The sequence below is a fragment of the Tamandua tetradactyla genome, chromosome 17, assembly GCF_023851605.1.
Source record: "Tamandua tetradactyla isolate mTamTet1 chromosome 17, mTamTet1.pri, whole genome shotgun sequence".
Classification (NCBI taxonomy): Eukaryota; Metazoa; Chordata; class Mammalia; order Pilosa; family Myrmecophagidae; genus Tamandua; species Tamandua tetradactyla.
The window spans coordinates 82,038,623-82,059,981 of record NC_135343.1 but is presented as its reverse complement, the minus strand read 5'-3'; the positions used below and the strand labels follow the sequence as shown (position 1 = coordinate 82,059,981).

Below are 21,359 nucleotides of genomic sequence, written 5' to 3'. Positions count from 1 at the left end.
GTCTGAGCCCCTAGAGGGCACTCAGTTCCTTAGGCGGCCCCACGCGGGCTGGTTATGCCGGCGGCGAAGACATTGCATTCTCATTCTTTTCCTTTGCTTCCCAGACTATGCAGACAGGCCCAGGCTCTCACAAGGTCAGAGTCCCAGCTCCAGGACACAGCTTACACTGAGCTCACAAGCCTTGCCTCCACCTTTATTTTAGCGTTCACATTCTGCTCACTCTTCACACACACCGCATGATAACACAGGAGTCTGCCCCGAATCCCGCCCCACCCCTCAGCCAGCTAAGAGGCCCACCCTTCCTGGAGTCCCTGCCCTCATTGCCCCTGGTGACTCCCACACAGCACTTAGGACCACCCACCCCACAAGGCCCTTCTCTGGTCCAAAGCAACCAGGATGGATTCTCCCTCCTCTGAGCTGCAACCCAGCTCCAGCAGCCTGCCTGCCCACCACACTGCATCATGCCATCACCTTATTAACTCCTCCAGAACAGGGTGCGTGACTCATCTGTGTTACAAATGAACGAGTGAAGGATAAAGACACCCCAACAGTAGTCAGAATAATTGTTTTCACGGCTACTTAAGGCCAGGGGCTAGATCATACTTTGTTCTGCAGATATTTTAGTTATTGTAAGTTTTTAGACTGAAAGCATATAGGCGCAGTGTTTTCTTCAAATTTAGTGTATGAAGGGAATCACAGAATCTGCTTAAAATGCAGATTTCAGGGCACCAGGTTGGGGTGGGGTTCTAGACTCCACCTGTCTAATAAGTGATCTGGGAGAATTCACCGAAGGGTCTCTGGGACCCCCTTTCTAAGAAACGCGCTCTTAGAGGTGCAGCCTCTGGGGCGCCTGAGATAAATGTGCCCAGTTTACTGGAAAAGCCAAGGAGAACTAGTTTTAACATTTGAAAGAGAATGTGGATTAGAATCTGCTCTTCGTCATTAACAAAGACTCCTTCTGCCTGAGTATGGCTGCTCGGGAATGAGAGATGCCAGGAGGGAAGCAAAGAACTACTTTATTTATTATCCAATACCACCAGGCACCAGAAAACGCGTGACCGCTCAGCAAGCTACTTAAACGCTCCAAAGCTCTGTTTTTCCCATTCATAAAATGAGATTGTGGGATCGCACAGGACTTTCTCCTAACTAGAATTCCGTGACCCTACTAATGCCATCCCTTCGCTACCACGATTGGCTCCCATTCATCGATGTCCATGGCTTCTCTCCTGCCTGGACCCTTTCCTTGGAAGATATGCAAACACATATCTTGTACCCCCATTTCCCACCCGTGCCTCCTCTCCAAGCATCTCTACCTTTAGGTCCGGCTCAGTTTGGGTCTTCTTTTCCAAAGCTTTCTCAGTTTTTTTTTTTTTTTTTTTGAGGGGGTGGTATGTATGTGTATAATTACACAACTACCAGCGCGTCATTAGTTTGTACGGACTGTAAGCAACGCAGGAGTAGCGAGATGCCAGGTGCTGGTACGTTAGTCACGAAGGGCATGTCGTCGGCCCTTGCAGCTAGTTTAAAGGGCACCCACTGTACACGGTTGCTGGAGGAGCCCATGGGAAGGAGAGTCCCCGGCCACCCATTCAGCAAAGAACAGGAGTGCCCAGGAATGCACCCCACGGTGGGCACCCTACAGAGCTGAGGGCGAATGTCATCCTAATGTCCCCCAACAATCAGCTCTTTCTGTGGAGGAGGGTATTTGGAGGCAGCAAAACCGTCCGACTCCTCTGGCTCTGTGGGCAGGCCCCTCTCCCTGCCCATATCCTGAAGGGAAAACATCAACAACCCAGGGAGGCCATCTGGAATATATTCCTTTTAATACTGGATTTATTCCACACCTGAACTGCGTACTTGAGCCCTTCAAAAGGAGCACCATCACCGCCCATAAACCAAAAACTTCCACTTAGGGTGGGAGGGAGGTCTCCCTTTAGTCATGGAAAAAGGTTAAATGAGGAATGGAAAGAGCAAAGCACTTGTGCTACTAGGAATCCACAGGGTTTTCTAATGAAATGAATGGAAGGGAAGCTATAATGACACATAAAGCACATCTCCATTTCATAAAAAGTAGCTTCAGTGTTCACTACGTTTGATTAAAATTTCTTCCCTCTTTCCAGGAATTTAGAAATGAAAAAGAAAGAGAGAGATTGTAAATACCACATCCCCAAGAAACAGGCTCCCATCAGAGGGTCCAAGTCTCCGTAAGGAAAAGCGCGCGCCTCCCTACAGAAGGTCCCTAAGTCCAAAGTCTTGTCACGCACCTGCATGAGACAGCACCGCTTGTCAAAGAACCGTTCTCCTCTTCCTTGCGCTAATTCCTGAGTCATATCTGTTCATCTCCACTGCCAGAGCAGTGAAACGTGCACTTTTAGCCACAGAAAACAAATGGGCCTTTCCTTAAGATCGCACACTTCCTTCCAGCCAGCAACCACCCTTCCCCCCCACCTTTTTTTGCATGGGCAAAAAAAAGGTACTAGGAATCGAACCCAGGTCTCCAGCAAGGCAGGCGAGAACTCTGGCATGGAGCCACGGTGTACTGCCCATCCCTCCCCTTTTAACAGTGATTTGCTAACTGCATAACCAGGAACAGGCATGTTCTTCCTCTCTCCCTTCAGAGTCAACGGGAAACAGTTACTCTGCGGTTTGTTACAGATACGTTTTGCTTTCTCTTTTTTTCTTGGGGGTGAGGGGAGGAACAAAGGATAACCCTCTCAACACAGGGAAGGAATAATCTAAGAAAAATCAGGTAAAATATTATTTCGCATATCCTAACATTACTACTGCTAATAAAGCCCCTTGTAAACCCTCAACAAAGCAGTCTCTACAACTCTTCTCTTCCTAGCTCTCTGAAGGGAGCAGATGAGTGCTCCTCAAGGTGTCTGAGCATTTGGTCCAAGAAGATTATCTCAAAGCGTAAAATTGAAAGAAAGGTGGCAAAAACGGTAGGAAAATAGAAGACATAAACCACAGCATTCCTCTAAGAACTGTAAGATCATCTTCTAGAACCATGCCCCACGGAAAGTAAGAGGGACAAGGGGAGGAAGGAGTGGTGGTATTTTACGTAAATCACCACTCTGACATGACTGTCTAAGGAAGAGAGCTGGGAAGTTCTGAAAGGACTCAGTCCCGGGAGCCAGGAGAAGCAGAGGCCCGTTTAAGACTAAAGAACCTCGAGCTAGGAGCTGGCAGGTGCCCTGATCCACTCTCAGCTGAGCCCAACAAACCGATACCAAGGACAGTCAAGCCCCAGGAAAGGAGGTTCTCTCCCCTCACTTCCTCAGGTCTGGGGGAAAGACTGGCTTTCACTTACGTGGTCAGCAGGCCTCAGAGGGTACAGATGGGGTGGGAATGAGTGAGACATAGAAGAGCAGTCAGGAAAAGTAAGAAAGGGGGAAAACTGGCACACGGCACTCTGGAAAGGAGGAAGAGTGCCTCTGAATGTAGCAAGTAAGTTTCAATAAACCAACATAAGTTATTCTCATTTCTGAGTTTGTTATTGCCAATTTCATTGAAAAATGGATGCTTTGGAATTGGTTTAGCCACATGCAATTTCACTCACTTCACCTCTCCTTGCAGTGGGCACCGTGCCAAATGAGGGCTGGGGAGACACAGCGCTATGCCCTCTATTCAGGCAGTCTAGGTGAGGGAGGTGTTGGCTGAGTCATCGTAGATGAGAATCCAATGGGACGTGGGCTATCAGTTCCATCTCCCAGCACATCCTGATCAAACATGAAGGACCTCTGCACTAACTTAATTCAAAATCTTAGCACAGCCTCTGCCGCTAACACCCCTTCAGGCCTCCAGAACCAAGTGGCCCCCGGCTGAGCTGGCACTCAAAGGGTGACTCAACAGTAAGCACCCACTTGGGTCCACTGGACAGACAATTCCCAGGCCTCTCATCCTTGTCATCGGTGCGAAGCGTAAGATCCTCTGGTCTCCTGTCCTCCAGGAAATGTGCATCCCCACACTGCACTGCTTCCCGGGGACTCAACCTTCCATGTCAACCTTCCTCCAAACAACGTGCCCTCCCTGCTTTCCCCAATCTTTCCTCTACAAACTTCCATATCATATGACCATCATCACAAAATGCTCCATTCAAATCTGTTTCTAACACTTGGCACTCCTCCAAAGACATTATTTTCTTGCAACCCTCTCCAGTAAAACTGCAAATCTCCCCACATTCATTCACTCATTCGAGCTGGTCTACATTCTCCAAGCTGACCATTGGTTGCTCCCAAATTGTTGCTTTGCTTTCATGCAAAACCCTCTTCTTCTGTGGCTTTGTCTCTGTGTTCTGCCCAATTCTGAAAGGGTTAGAGGTTCAGGGAATGCACTTGGCATCACACAGTCTTAGATTTGAATCCAGGCCATTCAGGAACTCTACGACCTTGAGCAAGTTATGTAATTACCCTAAGCCTCAACTGTAACATATGTAAAACAGGGTCAATTAAAGTATTCATATCTGCTATGACTGCTATGTGACTACATGAACTCATGTGATTATAATTTGGGAGTCTGCAGTGTCTGTGGACAAAGCATTCCCAACACTTAGCCTACCCAACCTTTTAGAATCCACTACCCTTCCTGCCCTCTTCACTGGTCACTCATTGCCGTGGCCACAGGTCTCTGAAATCTCTAAAGTCAAACACCCTACAGTTTTGATTTGCTACAACTGCCAGAATGGTATACCAGAAATGCTTTGGCTTTTACAAAGTGGATTTATTAGGTTACAAATTTATAGTTCTAAAGCCGGAAAATGTCCAAATTAAGGCATCAACAAGAGGATACTGTCACTCAAGAAGGGCCAATCAAGCCTGGGGTTTCTCTGGTCACATGGGAAGGCACACGGCGATGACTGCTGTCCTTCTCACCTGGGTTGGTGTCAAAATGGCTCTCAGCTCTGTGGGTCCTTCTGGGTTCTGTGGGGGTGTTTTCTTTCTCTAAGCATCTATGGGTCCTCTCTTAGCTTCTCTGGGGCAAACTCTGGATTTCATCTCTTAGCTTAGTATCTTCCTGGGGCATTCTCTATCTCTAAGCATCCTTCACTAGGTTTTGCCTCTCTGTTCTCTGTGTTGGCTCTCTGACCATTTGTGCTTTCTCCAAAATGTCTCCCTCTTATAGGACTCCAGTAAGTGGATGAAGACCCACCTTGAATGGGTGGGGTCACCTCACCACGGAAAAATTTACTCAAAAGGTCCCATCACTATTGGGTGCGTCACATCTCTATGGAGACAACCTAATCAAAGGTCCCACCCAACAACAGGTCTGCCTCTACCGGACGGGGTGAGAAGAGCATGGTTTTCATGGGGTACATAACAGTTTCAGACCAGCACACCTGCTCACTGATTCCACTGGTCCATCTTTTGGACTCCTCATTCTCACTGGCCTTTCCCCTTCCTCCCCAACCTTGTAGCTTCATCCTGATTCCATTTCCTTACCAGTGCAGCCTGAAATCCATGATGCTTCACCTTTATCATCACCTTCCTAATGCCTTCATATTTCCCGACCCCTCATCCTTCTTCTGTATCCGGTGCCTCGATCCCAGCCAGGAGTCAGTTAAATCCAGAGATGGAAACCCTCAGTGTCTACAGGACTCAGGCAGAAACCCTAAAAGAGTAGGGGAAGCTGGGCAGGGACTGCAGACAACTCAAGAGGGTTTGTGCCCTCTGAGAGGGATGTCCTCATTCATTCCATGTGGAAACACACAACCAATGCTGCTCTACCTTTCAACTGGTCAAGAGAAGCCAGATTTTTATATAAAGAACCCTAGGTTTTCAAATGTCAATGACTAATTCAAAAGTATTAAAAAAAAAAAAAGAATCAAAGAAAACATATCTTGAGGTCAAATCCAGCCCCAAGGATGCTGGTTATAAATCATAAGTTGAATCATTTACCTCATCTGTGCTGATCTCAAGCTGTTGAGGGCTACTGATAGAAACACGCTCTGGGCAGCCACAACTCTACACCTGCAACACTGAATCCTTCGTGTTGCCCAACAGACAGACCTCCATTCATCCCCAAGGATCACTTCTTCCATGATGCTTTCTCTGACCCACGACATGCAAACAGTTGATGCTATTTGTGTGTGCACGCTGGGGGAGGGTGTGAGTACAGAGGGGAGGAACAGAAGGGCATTCCAGGCAGAGGGAAGGATTCCAACGTACAGTGGCAGGAAAGAACATAGAGTGTTTAGGTTGGAGTACATGGTTCAGCCAACCAGGAGCATGTGGCATGCAGAGATGGGAACTGACAGCAGACATGGATGCAAAGGTAGGCCTAAGCTTCCCTCACATAAAGTATTAAAATGCACATTTGTGAGCAAAAGAGAAGTAATGAAATTTTTTAAACAGGTGATGAGGTCTTGCAATGGTGTGATTTACCCAAGGAAAGAAAACTGTCATGAATTCCATTTTTTTTTTTTGAGTCATAAATACAGGTGGAATTAGTGCTAATGTTTTAAGCTGTAAGACAAATAAAAAGTTTAAAAGTCAATGACCATAACTGCCTAGAATGCCCTTTCCTCTTTCTCCATCTGGCAAACTCTGACTCATTTTTAAAGACTCAGCTCAAAAGTCAAATCCTTGTTTCCCCCAGTTAGAATCAGTAACTTTATTATCATTATTATTTTTTGCATGGGCAGGCACTGGGAATCGAACACAGGTCTCCGGCATGGCAGGAGAGAATCTACCACTGAGCCACTGTCACTGACCAGAATTAGAAACTTCATTCTCTGTGGGCTTACTGCTTTTTGCAGGTTTCTACTTCTAAAGCATGTGACACTTTAAACGGTGGTAATATGTGCATGTTGGCCTCCCCTTTAGACTATAAATTCCCTTGACTCAATGACTATGTCTTATTCTTGCCAGGAAGCACAATGCCTGGGACTCCCAGTGCTGCCTCCTGAACAGACCAGGTACACTATGGGGTTTTGATGCTCGGACTTATCAAAACTGCCTGTCTATACAATTTAGTTAAAAGCATTTATTGAACATTTACCCATTCTAGACACTGATGAGAGAGAAATACATAAGGTAGGTTCTGTCCTCAAAAAAACACACAGATTAATGTCTTGGAAACGATCACGAGGCCCTCCGGAATCCATGATCCAGCCATGAAAACCAGAGTGCCTGCTGGTATCATAAGACACGTGATACGCAACTTTCTTCCTTTTTAAACAAACGCAACATCAGGAATGGATAATTTAAAATGCACTGGCCTATGTGATACATTCACAACAGATTAACTAAGCAATTCCAAGAGAAACCAGCTTTCTCCATTTCAAGGGTATCAGTTAAGCAGTTAAATGTCTATCAGGCAAATATAAACCTGAACCTTCTGTAAACTGTGTTACCTGCAACGATGGGCAGCCCTACCACTTATATCCAATTCAAAGGTGCGAATGAAGGGTGACACATGTTCTATGAAATTCTGGTTTGCTTTTGGTGTTCTAGAAGAGGTGGAATTTTAATATCCAAGATTTGCTTTCTAGTTATGCAAATAACCAAAAAAACACTCTGCAGAACTACCTGAAGCTGTTCTAGTTGCCTGCACTCCAACAATGGCATATTAAATGAGGCATATTAAAGGAAAGGCCCCGAGAGTCTACACCCATGCTGCTTCAGTCCCATGGGATTCAACAAAGCACTTCCTTTCAGTCTGAGTCTGGAGGGCCAGGTATTAACGTCTGGTGACGTTCCTGACCACTTCGGACCAACTTGTCAACCACTGAGAAAGAGCTTTGCTTACTTTCAGGACTGAAACACATAAAATGAGACTACACAGTGGGTCAAACTCACGGTGAAACACAAAAAGCATGAGGCACGTTTACAGAGAGTACAGGGTTTGCACATATGAAGTGCATTATTGACCAGTTACAACACTCAAGTATGGGAGACAGTTCATCTCCAAAAGGCAAGAGCTTTATTTCTAGGAAAGCATATTTCTTCAATCTGGGGCAGGTCCAATGATAACATGGAATTCCTACAATCATTTTGTTTTAAAAACATCAGAGTTTAATATAGATTCTGGCTTTTTTAGCTATGAGTTGACTTGCTCTATTGAGCCAAAAATTACTGTGACAGAGGGCAACAGAATAGATGTTCTTGGTTGAGAAAGAAGAGCGTCAAATATACCTCCCCACTTTTTACGTGTGTTTGTTTAAAATCAGAGAGAATGCAACCACGATAGCAAGTCAATAGTCAGGAATGTTTTCAATCTGGGCTCTGCTAATGCATATTTTACATAATGTATAAGCTGGTTTTATTAATACCACAAAATAGCAAAATAAATTATCCAAACGAAAGGAAACAACCAAAAAAAATGAACGGAATTATAGAAATTTGTCTACTAATAGCCCAATCACTAAAAAAACAGGAATTATAGAAATTTGTCTACTAATAGCCCAATCACTAAAAAAACAGAAAGGAAGCTGTTACTAAGAGTCATTTTCTTTGACACAATGTCTTGGAAACAGATGGACATGATAATTCATTACAAAGCTCTTAATTTGATAATGTTCTGTTTTTTTTTTTTCATACATGGGCAGGCACCGGGAATCGAACCCAGGTCCTCTGGCATTCCAGGCAAGCATTCTTGCCTGCTGAGCCACCGTGGCCTGACCTGATAATGTTCTTTTGAAAATGCACATTCAGGGACAATTTCCACTTACCAGCTTGAGTAGGCATAATATAAACAACTCATTTACCTAGCACGATGCGATATTAAAGTACGTGAGTCTATAATATATATTATCTGATGATCAAAAGAATGTCACACTGTCTCAGAGAAGGAAAGGGGATGAGCTCCTTCACCTCTGGGCATGAACCTCACAGCTCCAAGCCATCTTGAGGAAGTTCCCGTCTAGTTGAGCTGAAGTGCCTGGAGGTGGCAGGCCTACCCTGCCTGTTACCTGACCTCGTGCAGTCCTCCCGCCCTCCACGCCCATCTCTAACATCCTTCCCTAAAGGCTTGGACCAGAATTATAGGCTGGGGCTCTGGAAGGGAGGACTGACTGACTAGCTCCAGAAAGTTCAATTACCTAAGTGTAAGTACGTTAGCAAACACAGACCTAAGGACTCTCGACACTGTTGTGCAGAGACTATAGCTCAGTAGTGGACAGATGTTACGGAGTATGAGCAAAATCCACCGAGTTCTCAGTAAGAAGGGAACTGTATGATTCCAAGATTCAAAACTACAGACAAACAGGGAAGGATAAAAAAATTTTCATCAGTTACTATTTGTGTGTACTTCTTAGGTTCATGATTTCTTGGTTTGGATTTAAAGCTAGCATGTTATTTTATAATGTTTCTTAATTTAAGTTGCTACTTTTTGTTAGAAAGCCAGTTTGCTAATTGGTTTATTTTCTTGAAGGGAGACTACTTTGTGTGTGTGTGTGTGTGTGTGTGTGTGTGTGCTTCCTAAGGTCCACGATATTTCTGAAATTGGTTATGGTTACATTTGCAAAGTGTTGAGCTCCTTCAAGCCTGAAGCTCATTCATCTCTATTTTCTAGAAGGTCCTCAATAAGTATGTGCTATTTAAGCATTTTCAAATCTGTATATTATCTTCACACACTGTAATTATGTGATTAGATTAGTTTTGGTTTAACTCAAGAGCTTCAAAGAGAAGGGTAACCTAGCAAAGATTCCATTCACCTGGCCTCATCTGGTAAGAAGCAATATCAGGCTGTGAATTCTGGAACCCCAGAAAGTTCCTTTACTAAATGTCTACATCTATCCACAAGAAATAGTGTGTTAGCAATCTGCTAAGATTCTATTATCGTAATGCAACATAGCACCAACAAGATGAATTTTCTTGACAGCACACAGAAATGAAGCATGCTAGGTTTTCACATTTATGTGTCACAGTGAAAGTAAAGGAAATCCATGACATTCATTCTGGCTATGGTCTTCGTTTCTGACATATCTCCCAGATACAATGGGTTTAGTATCCTTCCTTCCATCTTATTTCCTTTCCTAGAATTCTAGGTGGTTGGAGCTGTTATGATACTACAAGACATGAGTGGGAAATTGTCTTCTGCCTAAGGTCAACATCTTATAAGACAGATATCAAAGTGAGGCTCAAAGAAGGAAAAAGGAACCTAATTTAGATGTTTTTGTTTTTAAAATTTTGAGAGACAAAATCGAATCATAAAATTAGGAACAGAGAACCTAAAACTCTGCTGTATGTGTACGTACAATTAAATACGAAATACAGAAAAAAGGTAATATGAATATAGAGGAGTTTGATAAAGAGAGAGTTAAAGGGAAGGCAAAAAAAGGGTTAATACCTCAGGGAAAGTGAAATAGCAATAGATGGGGAGAAGCCAGTACCAAAACAGGGCCAAGAGCCCATGAGCAGGCATGTGTGGATTGATGTAGGTCATGCAGGTGATCAGGTGGGAGCGGAGTGCACAAGTGAGCAGGTGGGAGCAGAGTGCACAAGTGAGCACACAGGAGTGGAGCACACAAGTGAACACACAGGAGCAGAGCACACAAGTGAGCAGGTGGGAGTGGATCGCACAAGTGAGCATGTAGGAACAGAACACACAAGTGAGCAGGTGGGAGCGGAGCACACAAGTGAGCAGGTGGGAGTGGAGCGCCCAAGTGAGCAGGTGGGAGCGGCGTGCACAAAGTGAGCAGGTGGGAGCGGAGCGCACAAGTGAGCAAGTGGGAGCAGAGTGCAAAAGCGTACTTCGCTTCCCCCAACAGACACACCAAGGCAGGCCGACAGACAGAGATCCTCACATTCCACTGGAAAACATTTTAAGAGAGTAAATTCTTATCTTGTAGATTCAGCCTTTGGCCAGAATTTCCTGCTCCTGCTAGAAGAGACTACCTATTTATAGATGCAAAAAACATATAACCAGCAATACTCAGCCACTGACCAAATGGGCCTTCTTTTGTACTAGACGATCACCCAGCTTTCACAATTCAATCAGTTCGGATTAGCCTGACTTAAGTTATTAGTCTAGGGGTTTGTTTCATTTTTCCCTTTCTAAATTTTGTTTTTATAAGAAAACGAAAAAAAAAACCCAACATAATTCTTTTATGACTTCCTTTGGACTTTCTTCCCTTGTAACTATTAAGCCAAACTTCTCTCTACCACTGTGCCAAACTTCTCTGTCTCTCTGAGTTGGGATTTAAAAAAAAAAGAACTCCTTTTCCTTTCTCTTCCTAGAGTCTCCTATCACCAGCAAGTTTGGGCTTTTCCCCTATAGAGGGTTCAGAGAAGCCAAAAATTCAGTGGTAGAAGTTACCTGTGAGATTCTCTAACCTCTCCATCTTTCTCAGATAAGTCAAGGCCCAGATAAAAGGAAATGCTGGCCTGACTTCATGTAGAAGTGGGTCTGGACTCAGCCTGCTAACAGTAAGCTTCATATTCTCTTTGCAGTTCCATGTGATACGTACTGGACTGTCCTTCACCTAATCACATGTACACACTGGGTTACAGACTAAAATAACAAAGGAAAGTGCAGGACATGGAAGAGAGTCTCAGGTCTCTTGGGTGGTGGCGGCAGGGGCTGGTGGCGAGTGAGCTGAAGCCAAAGGGAGACAGTGTGTGTTCCCACAGCCTGGCTCTGCTGGTCTCCAGGCACTTCTGGCTCTACATACTTCACCTATGAAGTGGGAGAGGCAGAGACAATCTGCCTCTTGGGCTGAGCTCTGGATTCAAGCTCTATCAACATTTCCAGTGGGACTGTTCTTAGAAGGTAACGGGCTCAATATACTCTCTTAAATATGCTGGTGAATACAGAAATCAAAATATTAGTCACACATCTAACAGACAGCCTTAAATTTTTTTTTTTTTTACATGGGCAGGCACTGGGAATTGAACCCGGGTCCTCTGGCATGGCAGGCAAGCATTCTTGCCTGCTGAGAACCATGGCCCGCCCTGAATTTTTAATTACCATGGAACCAAGAAAAACATTACAAAATGCTTCTAAAACTGGATTTAAAAATAAAACAGAATTTTCAGTGCAGCGTCTCACAAAGCAAGGGATACTAATGTTCAGATACAGACCCGGGAACAGAATGAGGTCCTCTGGTCAGAGAGAGGCTAAAGCCAGGGGGAGAGCTTGGGAAATTGCTTGTTCCAGCGTACACAATCCAGAGAAACCCTGTTTTAAGTTTCTGAACATCATAAACAATGATATAATTTATTTCTACCTCTAAATAATTGGATTGGCCTTTTCTCAATAACTTTTAAGAAATGTTTAATTAGGGGCAGAAATTGATAACAGAACATTTTAAGAACAAAATGGTTGGGACCAAGCTCATTGAAATAAATTTAGAATGGGTGAATATCAATACCATATTAAGTTCATTCATTTTAATAAACATAAAAGCAGTTACTTAAATCAAAGGTATATAAGGGCATAAGAAATTCATTTCACTTATATTGAAGGTGAATAGGTTGGAGATATTTACTGCCTAAATTCTTGAGCCAATTAAGGTCTGTAAGCCCATAGCTGAAAGACTGGTGAAATATAGGAGGCAAAATGAAAAGAGAAAACAATGAATTGTGTTCTAAGAACTATCTTCTTGAGAAACAGTCAAACCGTGCTACCTGAGGGGTCTGAGCTGGCTGACACAGAAGTATAGTAGACATACAAGCTGGATCTATCCCTCATCTGACATTTGGTGGATCCACACTTCTCTTAACCCTCACAGAGAAAAATTTCCATGCAAGAACTTTATGAGCTTTGTTTTTGTTTTTAAAATTGATCTGGTTTCATCAGGCAGATATTGTGGAATCCAGAAATAGCACTCCCTGCTGTGTGATGAGAGAAAACTTGGTTTAATTAGGTAATCACAACATTCCTTAAGGAGAGGAGTTAAAAATAATGGTTGGCTAAATGATGCTTAAAGCTGAGATAGAGCTCAAAGGCTCCTAAATCACATGCCTTCTCTGGGTGAGCTGCCAATTGGCAAGTGAAGAGGGAAGGAAGGAGGCAGCTGCTCAGGGGAGAGGGCAGAGGCTGCCCAGATTACACCTGTGTACGCAGAGCCCTGGGGCCAGAAGGACATTTGGTCTTTGGAAAAGGGTCACAGAATTGCAGCAGTCCGCCAGTTTTCTGAAGTCAGAAAATGAACTCTGAACTCTAAACAGCACCTATTTTTGGTTAAATGTAAATTAAGGAGGGTTAAAACTGGCCAGGATTTCTTTGCAGTTCCTCCCATCGAGAGATGGTGTCTATTTCCCCAACCCTTTGGGATCAGGGCTGGGGACTCGCTTTGACCAACAGAACATGGCAGAGTGATATGCAATGTCTGAGTCTTGGTCTATAAAAGATTTACTGCTTCCTCTATTTTGCCTCTCTCCTCTGTCATCAGGTGAAGCAGCCCTGGATGAAAGACCAGGTGGGGAGAGAGACCCTTCCAGCCATCCCAGCTGAGCTCTCAAAAGAAGAGAGCAAAAGAACTACTGCGTCAACCCACATAAGCATGACAGCCATCCCAGCTGAGCTCTCAAAAGAAGAGAGCAAAAGAACTACTGCGTCAACCCACATAAGCATGAGAAATAATAATGATGATAAATTAAAAAAACCTTTGTTGCTGTAAGCTACAACGCATGGGGTGGCAGGTTTACGGGATGACTTATTACAGAGCAATACATAACTGAAATACAGATGTACTTTGTTAATATGTACCATGCTGATATAAATCAATTCATTTACATACGAATATATTCATACCCTTCCTGGATGCAAAACCACCACCAACAAAACAATGTTATTAAAAAACTAAAGTGGAAAGAAAGAGAAGGCTTACAATCCAAGAACCTAGACTGAAAACTTGCACCTGCTCTATCCCTGGTATAACAGAACATTTGTGATTTTGCACAAATCACTTAATCTCTTAACCTCAGTTATCACACCTGTAAATTCCTCATGAAGACAGAGTGATGATAAATGAGAGTGACAGAAGTGAAAATGCTCTGTACACAGCAAGACACATATACGCTGTCAATCGCATTCCTACTGCTACCTGTATGTTACTTAAAGACTTCATTTTTTCCTCCCTGCCAAGACATCATTTGGATCAATGTATCTGATTTAGAAGTTTCTCTGTTGTAAATTCTCTTAGGGACAGAGGACTTCTTGTGCTCAGATGCGTACACACACAAAGGACCTCTAGAGACCATCAGATGCTCACAGACACCAGGGATTTTCCCATTTCTCCGTTTTGTCAAGGTGCAGTTTTTATGTCCTTGGTAAGCCACCAACTCTCACCCATTTCTCCGTTTTGTCAAGGTGCAGTTTTTATGTCCTTGGTAAGCCACCAACTCTCACCCCTCACCAGCCTCTCCCGAAATGTCTGATGAACTGCCTCTGCCATAAAGCTCACATTATGTCCAGGGACAAACAGCAGAGAGAAGGATGAAAAGAAATGGCAGAGTGCCTGGAAACCTAAACCATGTTGAGAAAAGTAAGAGTTAGTAACGCACAAGCATCAGTAATATCATGCTTACAAAGGTTGTCCAAACAAGATGAGGTTCAGGAGGCAAGACACATAAGAGGGTAAAAGGAAGGATGGCAGGCCATAAAAAAAAAACACAGATGTGTCAAAGAAAGGAAGGGCAGAGGCAAGTGGGAAACTGTCCTTGCTGTGGGACAGAAGTGGTATAATGGTAAGAAGACGCAGTGGGCAGCATCAGTTACTTGTAAAAGCACAATCCAGAATCAGAGAACGAATGAACGAACCGAGTGCACACGACTCCACAGAAAACTCACAAACTGAACAAGGACGTACACAGAAATAGGGCGGTCAGGGGGGCTGAAAAGATGGAAAAGGTCACTGGGAAGGGCAGTTCCAGGGGAGGGAGGGAGGTAGGAAAAGGTTCCGAAAGAGAAGGAGGGCAGGGAAGTCCGCAAATGCCCTTCTACTCTGTGAAAGCATAATAAATCTTTACACAAGAAGGATTGATATTTTCACCCAAGATCAAAATAATACCTACTGCTAAAGTTTTTTATATTTATTCTTACTTTGTCCCGACTCTAAATGGATTTTCCCCATCAGCTTTCCTTTCAAATGGCTCTGCGATCTTAACAATGGTCTCTACAGTTTTGCTAGTAAAGGTCAAATAATCGTAAGAGGGTCTTACATATTCCAGAACGATCTTCAAGACACTAAAATGATGCTCTTACAGAGAAAATTTTTGACTTGGGTCATACATATGAATAAAGTTGTGTTTTTTTTTTTCTCTTAAAATACTACCCCTATCACTACATATCTTTTTATTTCCATTTAACACGATTGTTTGGGTTTTTATCCTCTCGTCGTTATCTGACCTGTCTATAACCCTTCTAAATAACTGGGAATCTGTTAATATGCCAAAGCAGGCTAAATAGGGCTAAGCCACAGTTTGAGCCTATTCTGCATTCACTGATTCATTCGCTATTAATGTATATACAGAAGAGAAGAAAAGAAGATTAAGGCCCAATTCCCAACCTCCTAGAAATGTCCTTTAGTAGGAAAGACAAGATTTTTATGTATGTAAACAGCTAAATAAAAATACGAAGAAGTAGATGATTAACTGACAACATGGGAAAGGATATGCTGGGAGTTCCTAGAGGGTTGGAGGGGTGTTGGTTGAAGCACAAAAATGTCATGGGCAAAGTGGAATTTAATTGAGTCTTGCAGGATGAACAACATGGAAAAAGGTAAAAGACATAATAGCCACCCCATATTGTGAATGGTGGGCACAGAGCTTGAAACAGAGGGTCACGTCGTACAGAGGAGCACTGGACCATGAAAGAAGGGGGTCGGGGGAAAATCCAAGGGCTTTAAAGTGAGACAAGGAACAGTATTACTTTCCCATAGCAATAAGGTAACAAGAAACTAAAACTATTCATTTCTTTGTAAAAACTGTCACGGAAATCATGATGGTTAAGCGTGGACCTGCCCATCCATTCATTTATTTATTCATCAATCAATGAGGACTGACATGTTACATTAAGTCCTCATTTAGGTACTAAGAGCTACAAAATATTGCCCTTCCTCAAGAATCACAGAGATTAAGAGACTAACATAAAAAGTCAATGCATTGTGAAAGGTGCTATGATAAAGAGATGCACAGGGGATCACAGGGAAACAGGGGACAGACACGTAAGTCATCCTTAGCACCTGAGGACTAAAAACACTTCAAAGAGAAGGAAATTCAGTCTTGCAAGATGAGAAGTTCCCAGGTGCACAGAAAAGATGAGAAGTTTCAGGACAGGTTGGTGAGGGTGTACAGAAAAGGCAATCCAGGAAGAGGCCATTGCGAAAGCAAAGACCCAGAGCCTGACAGAGCATGGGGAGCGGGCCTGGTTCAAGCGGGAACAAAGGATGCATGTGGAGAAGTGGCAGGGGATGAGTATGGGTCACTGACTACCCAAAATACAGGGAACTAAAGAGCTGTGAGAACTTATTCCTTCTCGGCAAATAATTTACAGTAAGATTTTGAATGACTTCCTTCTCCATGCTTCCATTTCAACATGAGAGGCACACTTAACTCCAACCATTCTTTACTTCTGAGTGCCAAAGTTGAAAATTACAGCAGTACAATAATGAGCTTCCCAAGGTTTAAGTTTGCCAGACTCACAGGAGATAGGAGATAAAATGGAAGCATCTCGTCCAACCTCCTTTCCAAACATTCCCTCTGGGCATTTCTGGCAGGTGGCCATGCAGACGAAGAGAAACCTGTCCAGCCTCAGCGGGCTCCATCTACCTCAGGAAGTAGCCCAATCCATTCCTGAATATACTGAAGCAACAGCTTACTGTGCTTCCCACACGCAAGACCGTGCTACAGCCCCTTCCTGACAGTGGGCTGAGAATTGCTCCTTCTCTCACTAAGGGGCTTGTTAATTAACAACTGGCTTCGTCTTGATTAATTAGGCTCTTCAATACAAGGCGCCACCTTCCTTTTGACGAAGACCTTGAACGGACATCTGTTACTGTAAATAACGCTCCATTTTCCTCCTTTACTAATTAGTAATACCTTCTGTTTGCACAGCCCTTCACTCCTTTCAAAGCCTCTTCACATAAATTATGCCACAGAAATGTCCTGGGAAGGTTGCTGTACTACAGCTAATATATTATCTTAACAAAAATCCTTGTATCCATTTTATAAGACCATAAAAAGTATAAGAAAAGCCATGCTGGATATATCCATGAGAATACTAGGTTTCTGACAGACAAGGGCTGTAAGACATGAGATATCTAATATACTTTAAGAGAAGAAAGAAGAAAAGGGTAACTATCAGAACAAATTTTGAATGGCGCATCTAATTATGGACAAATAACCGATACTTCCTTAATTACAGATCACATATACTTGTATAATTGTGTAATCACCACTACTCATTCAACAAACACAGATGTTAAGTGCCTGGCCATGGAACTGGGGATGAGGGAGAAGAAGATAGAAATGGAGTTAAACAAGGGGCAGTTTAATTCTTGGTATTAAACGTAGGACAGACGTTGAAAAAAATGAGATCAGTGCTTTGAGAGGTTCGAGGCCCGGACTCGGGAGAAGGTACGTGATGGTGGGAGAGCAGGTAGTAAAAGACGGACAGGGCTCATGGCAGAGAGGGGGAAAGTCCCACCGAGGGGAACAGAATGCGAGCCCTTCCAGCACAATCTGCCCCAAGGCCGAGTGCAAAGGACCAGCTCTCTGCGGGTGCTATCTACGGTGTCCAGGACAGGACTCAGGCACCTTCACGTTCTGGAGAAAGCCCAGCCCTACTGGACCAACTGGATGTCCTACTACTGCAGCTAAAAGGATAGCTTTTTTCCCACCAAGTCACAGAGAGATGTGCGTGTTTGTCCAGAAGCATTTATAAGAACGTAGATTCCTCTTTGCCCCAGCAAAGGTGTGTGTGGGTAGATGTGAGATCCCAAACGTCAAGGATGCCTGGAGAGCACGCTGATTTGGCAGGCAGTGTTTCACCCCACCGGACAAGTGTTGAAGCACCTATCGGCATTCGCTGCAGTAGATCAAACGGCCTGCCTGCTACTGAAATGTACTGCCTTCCCTCCCTGTCTACAGATACAGGGACATGTTTGCCTGTATAATCTCCTGCTCTCAAAAGTGTGCAGACACCCCTAATGAGTCTATATGGAATTAACGACTTCTTCTGAAGATACCTGGCTTTGATCCCTAGAAAGTTGTATGCAAATACCAAGTCATACTAACAGTTCAGTGGTTTCTCCACAGCAGAAGGAAAGTATTAAGTTTCCTGTGGGAAAACAAACCGCATGCTTGAAACTGTACCCTAAATGAGGTGAACACACAAGACAGATGAGAAAACTCGATGAACGAATGAGAAACCAACCTTGTTGGCAGGGTACAGCAACCATCGGCTGTGAGCCTAACTTGAGTTTCATAGCTATCCAGGGGGCACACGGACTGCTGAACGGAGGGGCATTCCACAGTGCTGCAGTCCACGCTGAAAACTGCAAAGGGACAAACACAGAGGTACCGTTTACTATTACATTTACTCTCATGCTGAGTCCCCAAATTAAACAGCATCTCTAGACAAACTTCAAAAGTTTACCTACTTCCTAGAAACCATGTTTTTGTGGCATTTTTGACAAGCGCTGCTACTAAACTACAACATGTCCCATGCTAGGAAATGAGGAAGGGGGGCGAGACATTTAGGAGTTCAGGTGAAGACAGAGAGAAAGGGAGAGTATTAAACCAATGTTGGTCATATGGATGGTGATATTTAGTTAGAGGTGTGTCTTACAGAGAAGTTCAAGAGATTGCAAGGATTGTTTTGCTTGAAGCATTTATCTAGTAGGAAAAAAAAATCTGACCAACAGTTAGAAACTTACGAAGAGGAAATCACTATAGTTCAGATATGTATTCACAGAACATATTATTAGAAATGTTGCCACAAAAGCAAGATTATTAGAAATAATACAGAGCAAGAAACAGCTGGGATGCAACAACAAATCAAATGCTGGGAACAAAGGTGAGTAAAACAGTCACACACTATAAAGACAAGGGGATGGGTGGTGGAACGGTGCACAGGAGAAAGACTGGGACTGAGCAGTTCCTTATAAAACTTCTGCCATTTTGATGCACACATTTATCTAAAAATGGGTTTTATATATAACGACTGCCTAAGTGTAATGCATGGTGAAGTGACAGATACATCTGCAAATGAAGGCTATGCCTTCCCTGGGGAATGAAGCGGGTAGCAATAAACACTATAAATTTCACCCTTTCCCCACCCCCATCAAGTATAATTTGAAGAAGAAAAGAGGAAAATACAGGGTGGTCTGAAGGCGCTCACACAGCAGTGGATTGTCACTCTGGTTCCCTGACCCGAAGGCCAGAAGTCAGGCTGCCCTGAGCCCAGAGTGTCAGGCTCACACGCAGTGAGGAGGACATGACCCGTCCTGTGAAAGCAGAGGCCATGGCTCGCCTACGAGGGTCTGCGTCCCGCTGGGAAGCAGAGGAGCAAGGCTGTGAGGCCAAGCCCGCGCGCACCTGGTTTGCACTCGTAGAGGTCACAGCACTCTCCTGGCTTCCCCGAGGCCTTCGATACCAGTATGTTCAGGTATCCCGGCTGGCAGACTTTGCGCAGACAGCCCGCGGGGTCACACACGCAGCGGCTGGGCAAGGGACAGCACTCCCCGGGGGGAGCATAGCCCTCAATCAGAACGGAATCTTCAGGACAACGCGGAGAGAACTGGACTTCACAGCGGGCCTTGGAGCAATCTGGCTTCTCTTCTAAATGGGAGAGAAAGAATTTAGCACATGCCTGGGGACAGTGTGAGGCACTTTCACAGAAGCACATTTCCTTAGTAAAAGATCTATTTACTAACCAGAGAGGAGGCAGAGAAAGAGACCCAGCGACAACCCTAAAACCCAGTTTAGCCAACCACAAAGTCTCTTCCCCCAAATCTGCCCATGACACCAAAATACCTTCTCCATCTACCTACTCGCTCTTGTTGAATAATCAACACCCAGATCAATGACCAAGATGAAGAAAAAGGGAAGAGGCACACACAGCATACTGAATCTGAAAACTCGGTCATCAAATAACTAAAAGACCTTTGAATTAAAAAAGCTTCAAGGGCTCAGTGGCAGAATTTTCACCTGCCATGCCAGAGACCCAGGTTCAATTCCCAGTGCCTGCCCATGTAAAAAAAAAAAAAAAAAAAAATTAAGGGCTGTTCTCTGAAAGTATTACATTTAAACACTAAAATAGAGCCTCACAAATAAATCATGGCTACTTCAGGGCCTGGGAAACAAAACAGAAGATACAAAGGTGGAAGAAATCCAGCTCCCAAGTTTGAGTTTAGATGAGCTGAACTTATTAAGATTATATGAGTCTATTAGGTGTCAGCTCAGCACAATGGATAATAAGCCAAATCCCCATGCAATTTCCCTAAATGGCATCTGATGGGTTTCTGTCATACCAGAGATCAATAAATTACTCCCCCTCCCCAACTCTTCTCCAATACTATCTACTCAACTACTGCATCTCAATTTTAGAGATGGGAAAAAAATCAGGATGGGAGAACACACACAAGATTTTAGGACTGGGTAGCACAGCTCTGATTTCTAGAGCTACAGCTCAGTTTCTTGGTTTAATAAACCTACACCAACATAAGATCCTTGAAGAAAAGACTGAAATAAACCAAATGACGTCATCATAGCCCATGATCTTTAGGGGGAAGTCAGCAAATGTTGGGTGTATATAATGCCATGTTATATTGGGGTAAGTTTCTATAAGCTCTGTCTTTCTGAAAATAAAATCCAAACGTGGAATCATATTCCAGGTTAGACCCAAACCTTGTAGACCTTCACCTACCTGGTACCTGACAGCCCTAGTGAACTGTCTAAGGTCAGTAGTAAAACTAGCAAGAACCCAGGCCTCCCCAGCTCCACTCCACAGTGACCCTGCTATCATAAAAGCTGACCTATTTCCACAACCATGCCTGCCCCTCGGGTCATTTTCTACCTTGATGGCCATACATTTATTTCTGAGCACCTTCCTTGTCTAACTACTTCTTATCTAAAGCACAGTACAGGAGATTCTTCATACTCACAGCTTTAACGAATCAGTTAAACAATATGTATCATGCCCTGGCTGCTCCATCATCAGAGGATGGGTCAGTCAAGAAAACAAAACATCATACAAAATACTGATACATCCCTGCCCTCACAGAGCTGACCATGGAGTTAGTGCAGGGTATAAACAACAAATATTATAAATCCATACGTTATTAGTATTAAAGGGTGAAAAGTACTGTGGAAGAAAACCGGAGAACAAGGAGGAACTGGAATGCTTGGAAGGGCAGCGGGGATGGGGGGTAATCATAATTTGGTCAGAACAGGCATCACCAAGGGACGTCT

At 43.8% G+C, this 21,359-nt stretch overlaps 1 protein-coding gene across 5 annotated transcripts in view; it reads right to left on the bottom strand.

Moving 5' to 3' along the window:
* The window catches only part of CRIM1 (cysteine rich transmembrane BMP regulator 1), a 214,236-nt gene that overhangs the window by 100,065 nt on the left and 92,812 nt on the right, over positions 1 to 21,359 (bottom strand). For all 5 annotated transcript variants that reach the window (XM_077135053.1, XM_077135057.1, XM_077135054.1 and 2 more), the window contains 2 exons: positions 19,485 to 19,727; positions 18,322 to 18,442 (listed from right to left, as the gene is read on the bottom strand). In XM_077135053.1, the coding sequence (XP_076991168.1) occupies positions 18,322 to 18,442; positions 19,485 to 19,727 (364 nt within the window). The remainder of the gene's footprint in view (positions 1 to 18,321; positions 18,443 to 19,484; positions 19,728 to 21,359) is intronic.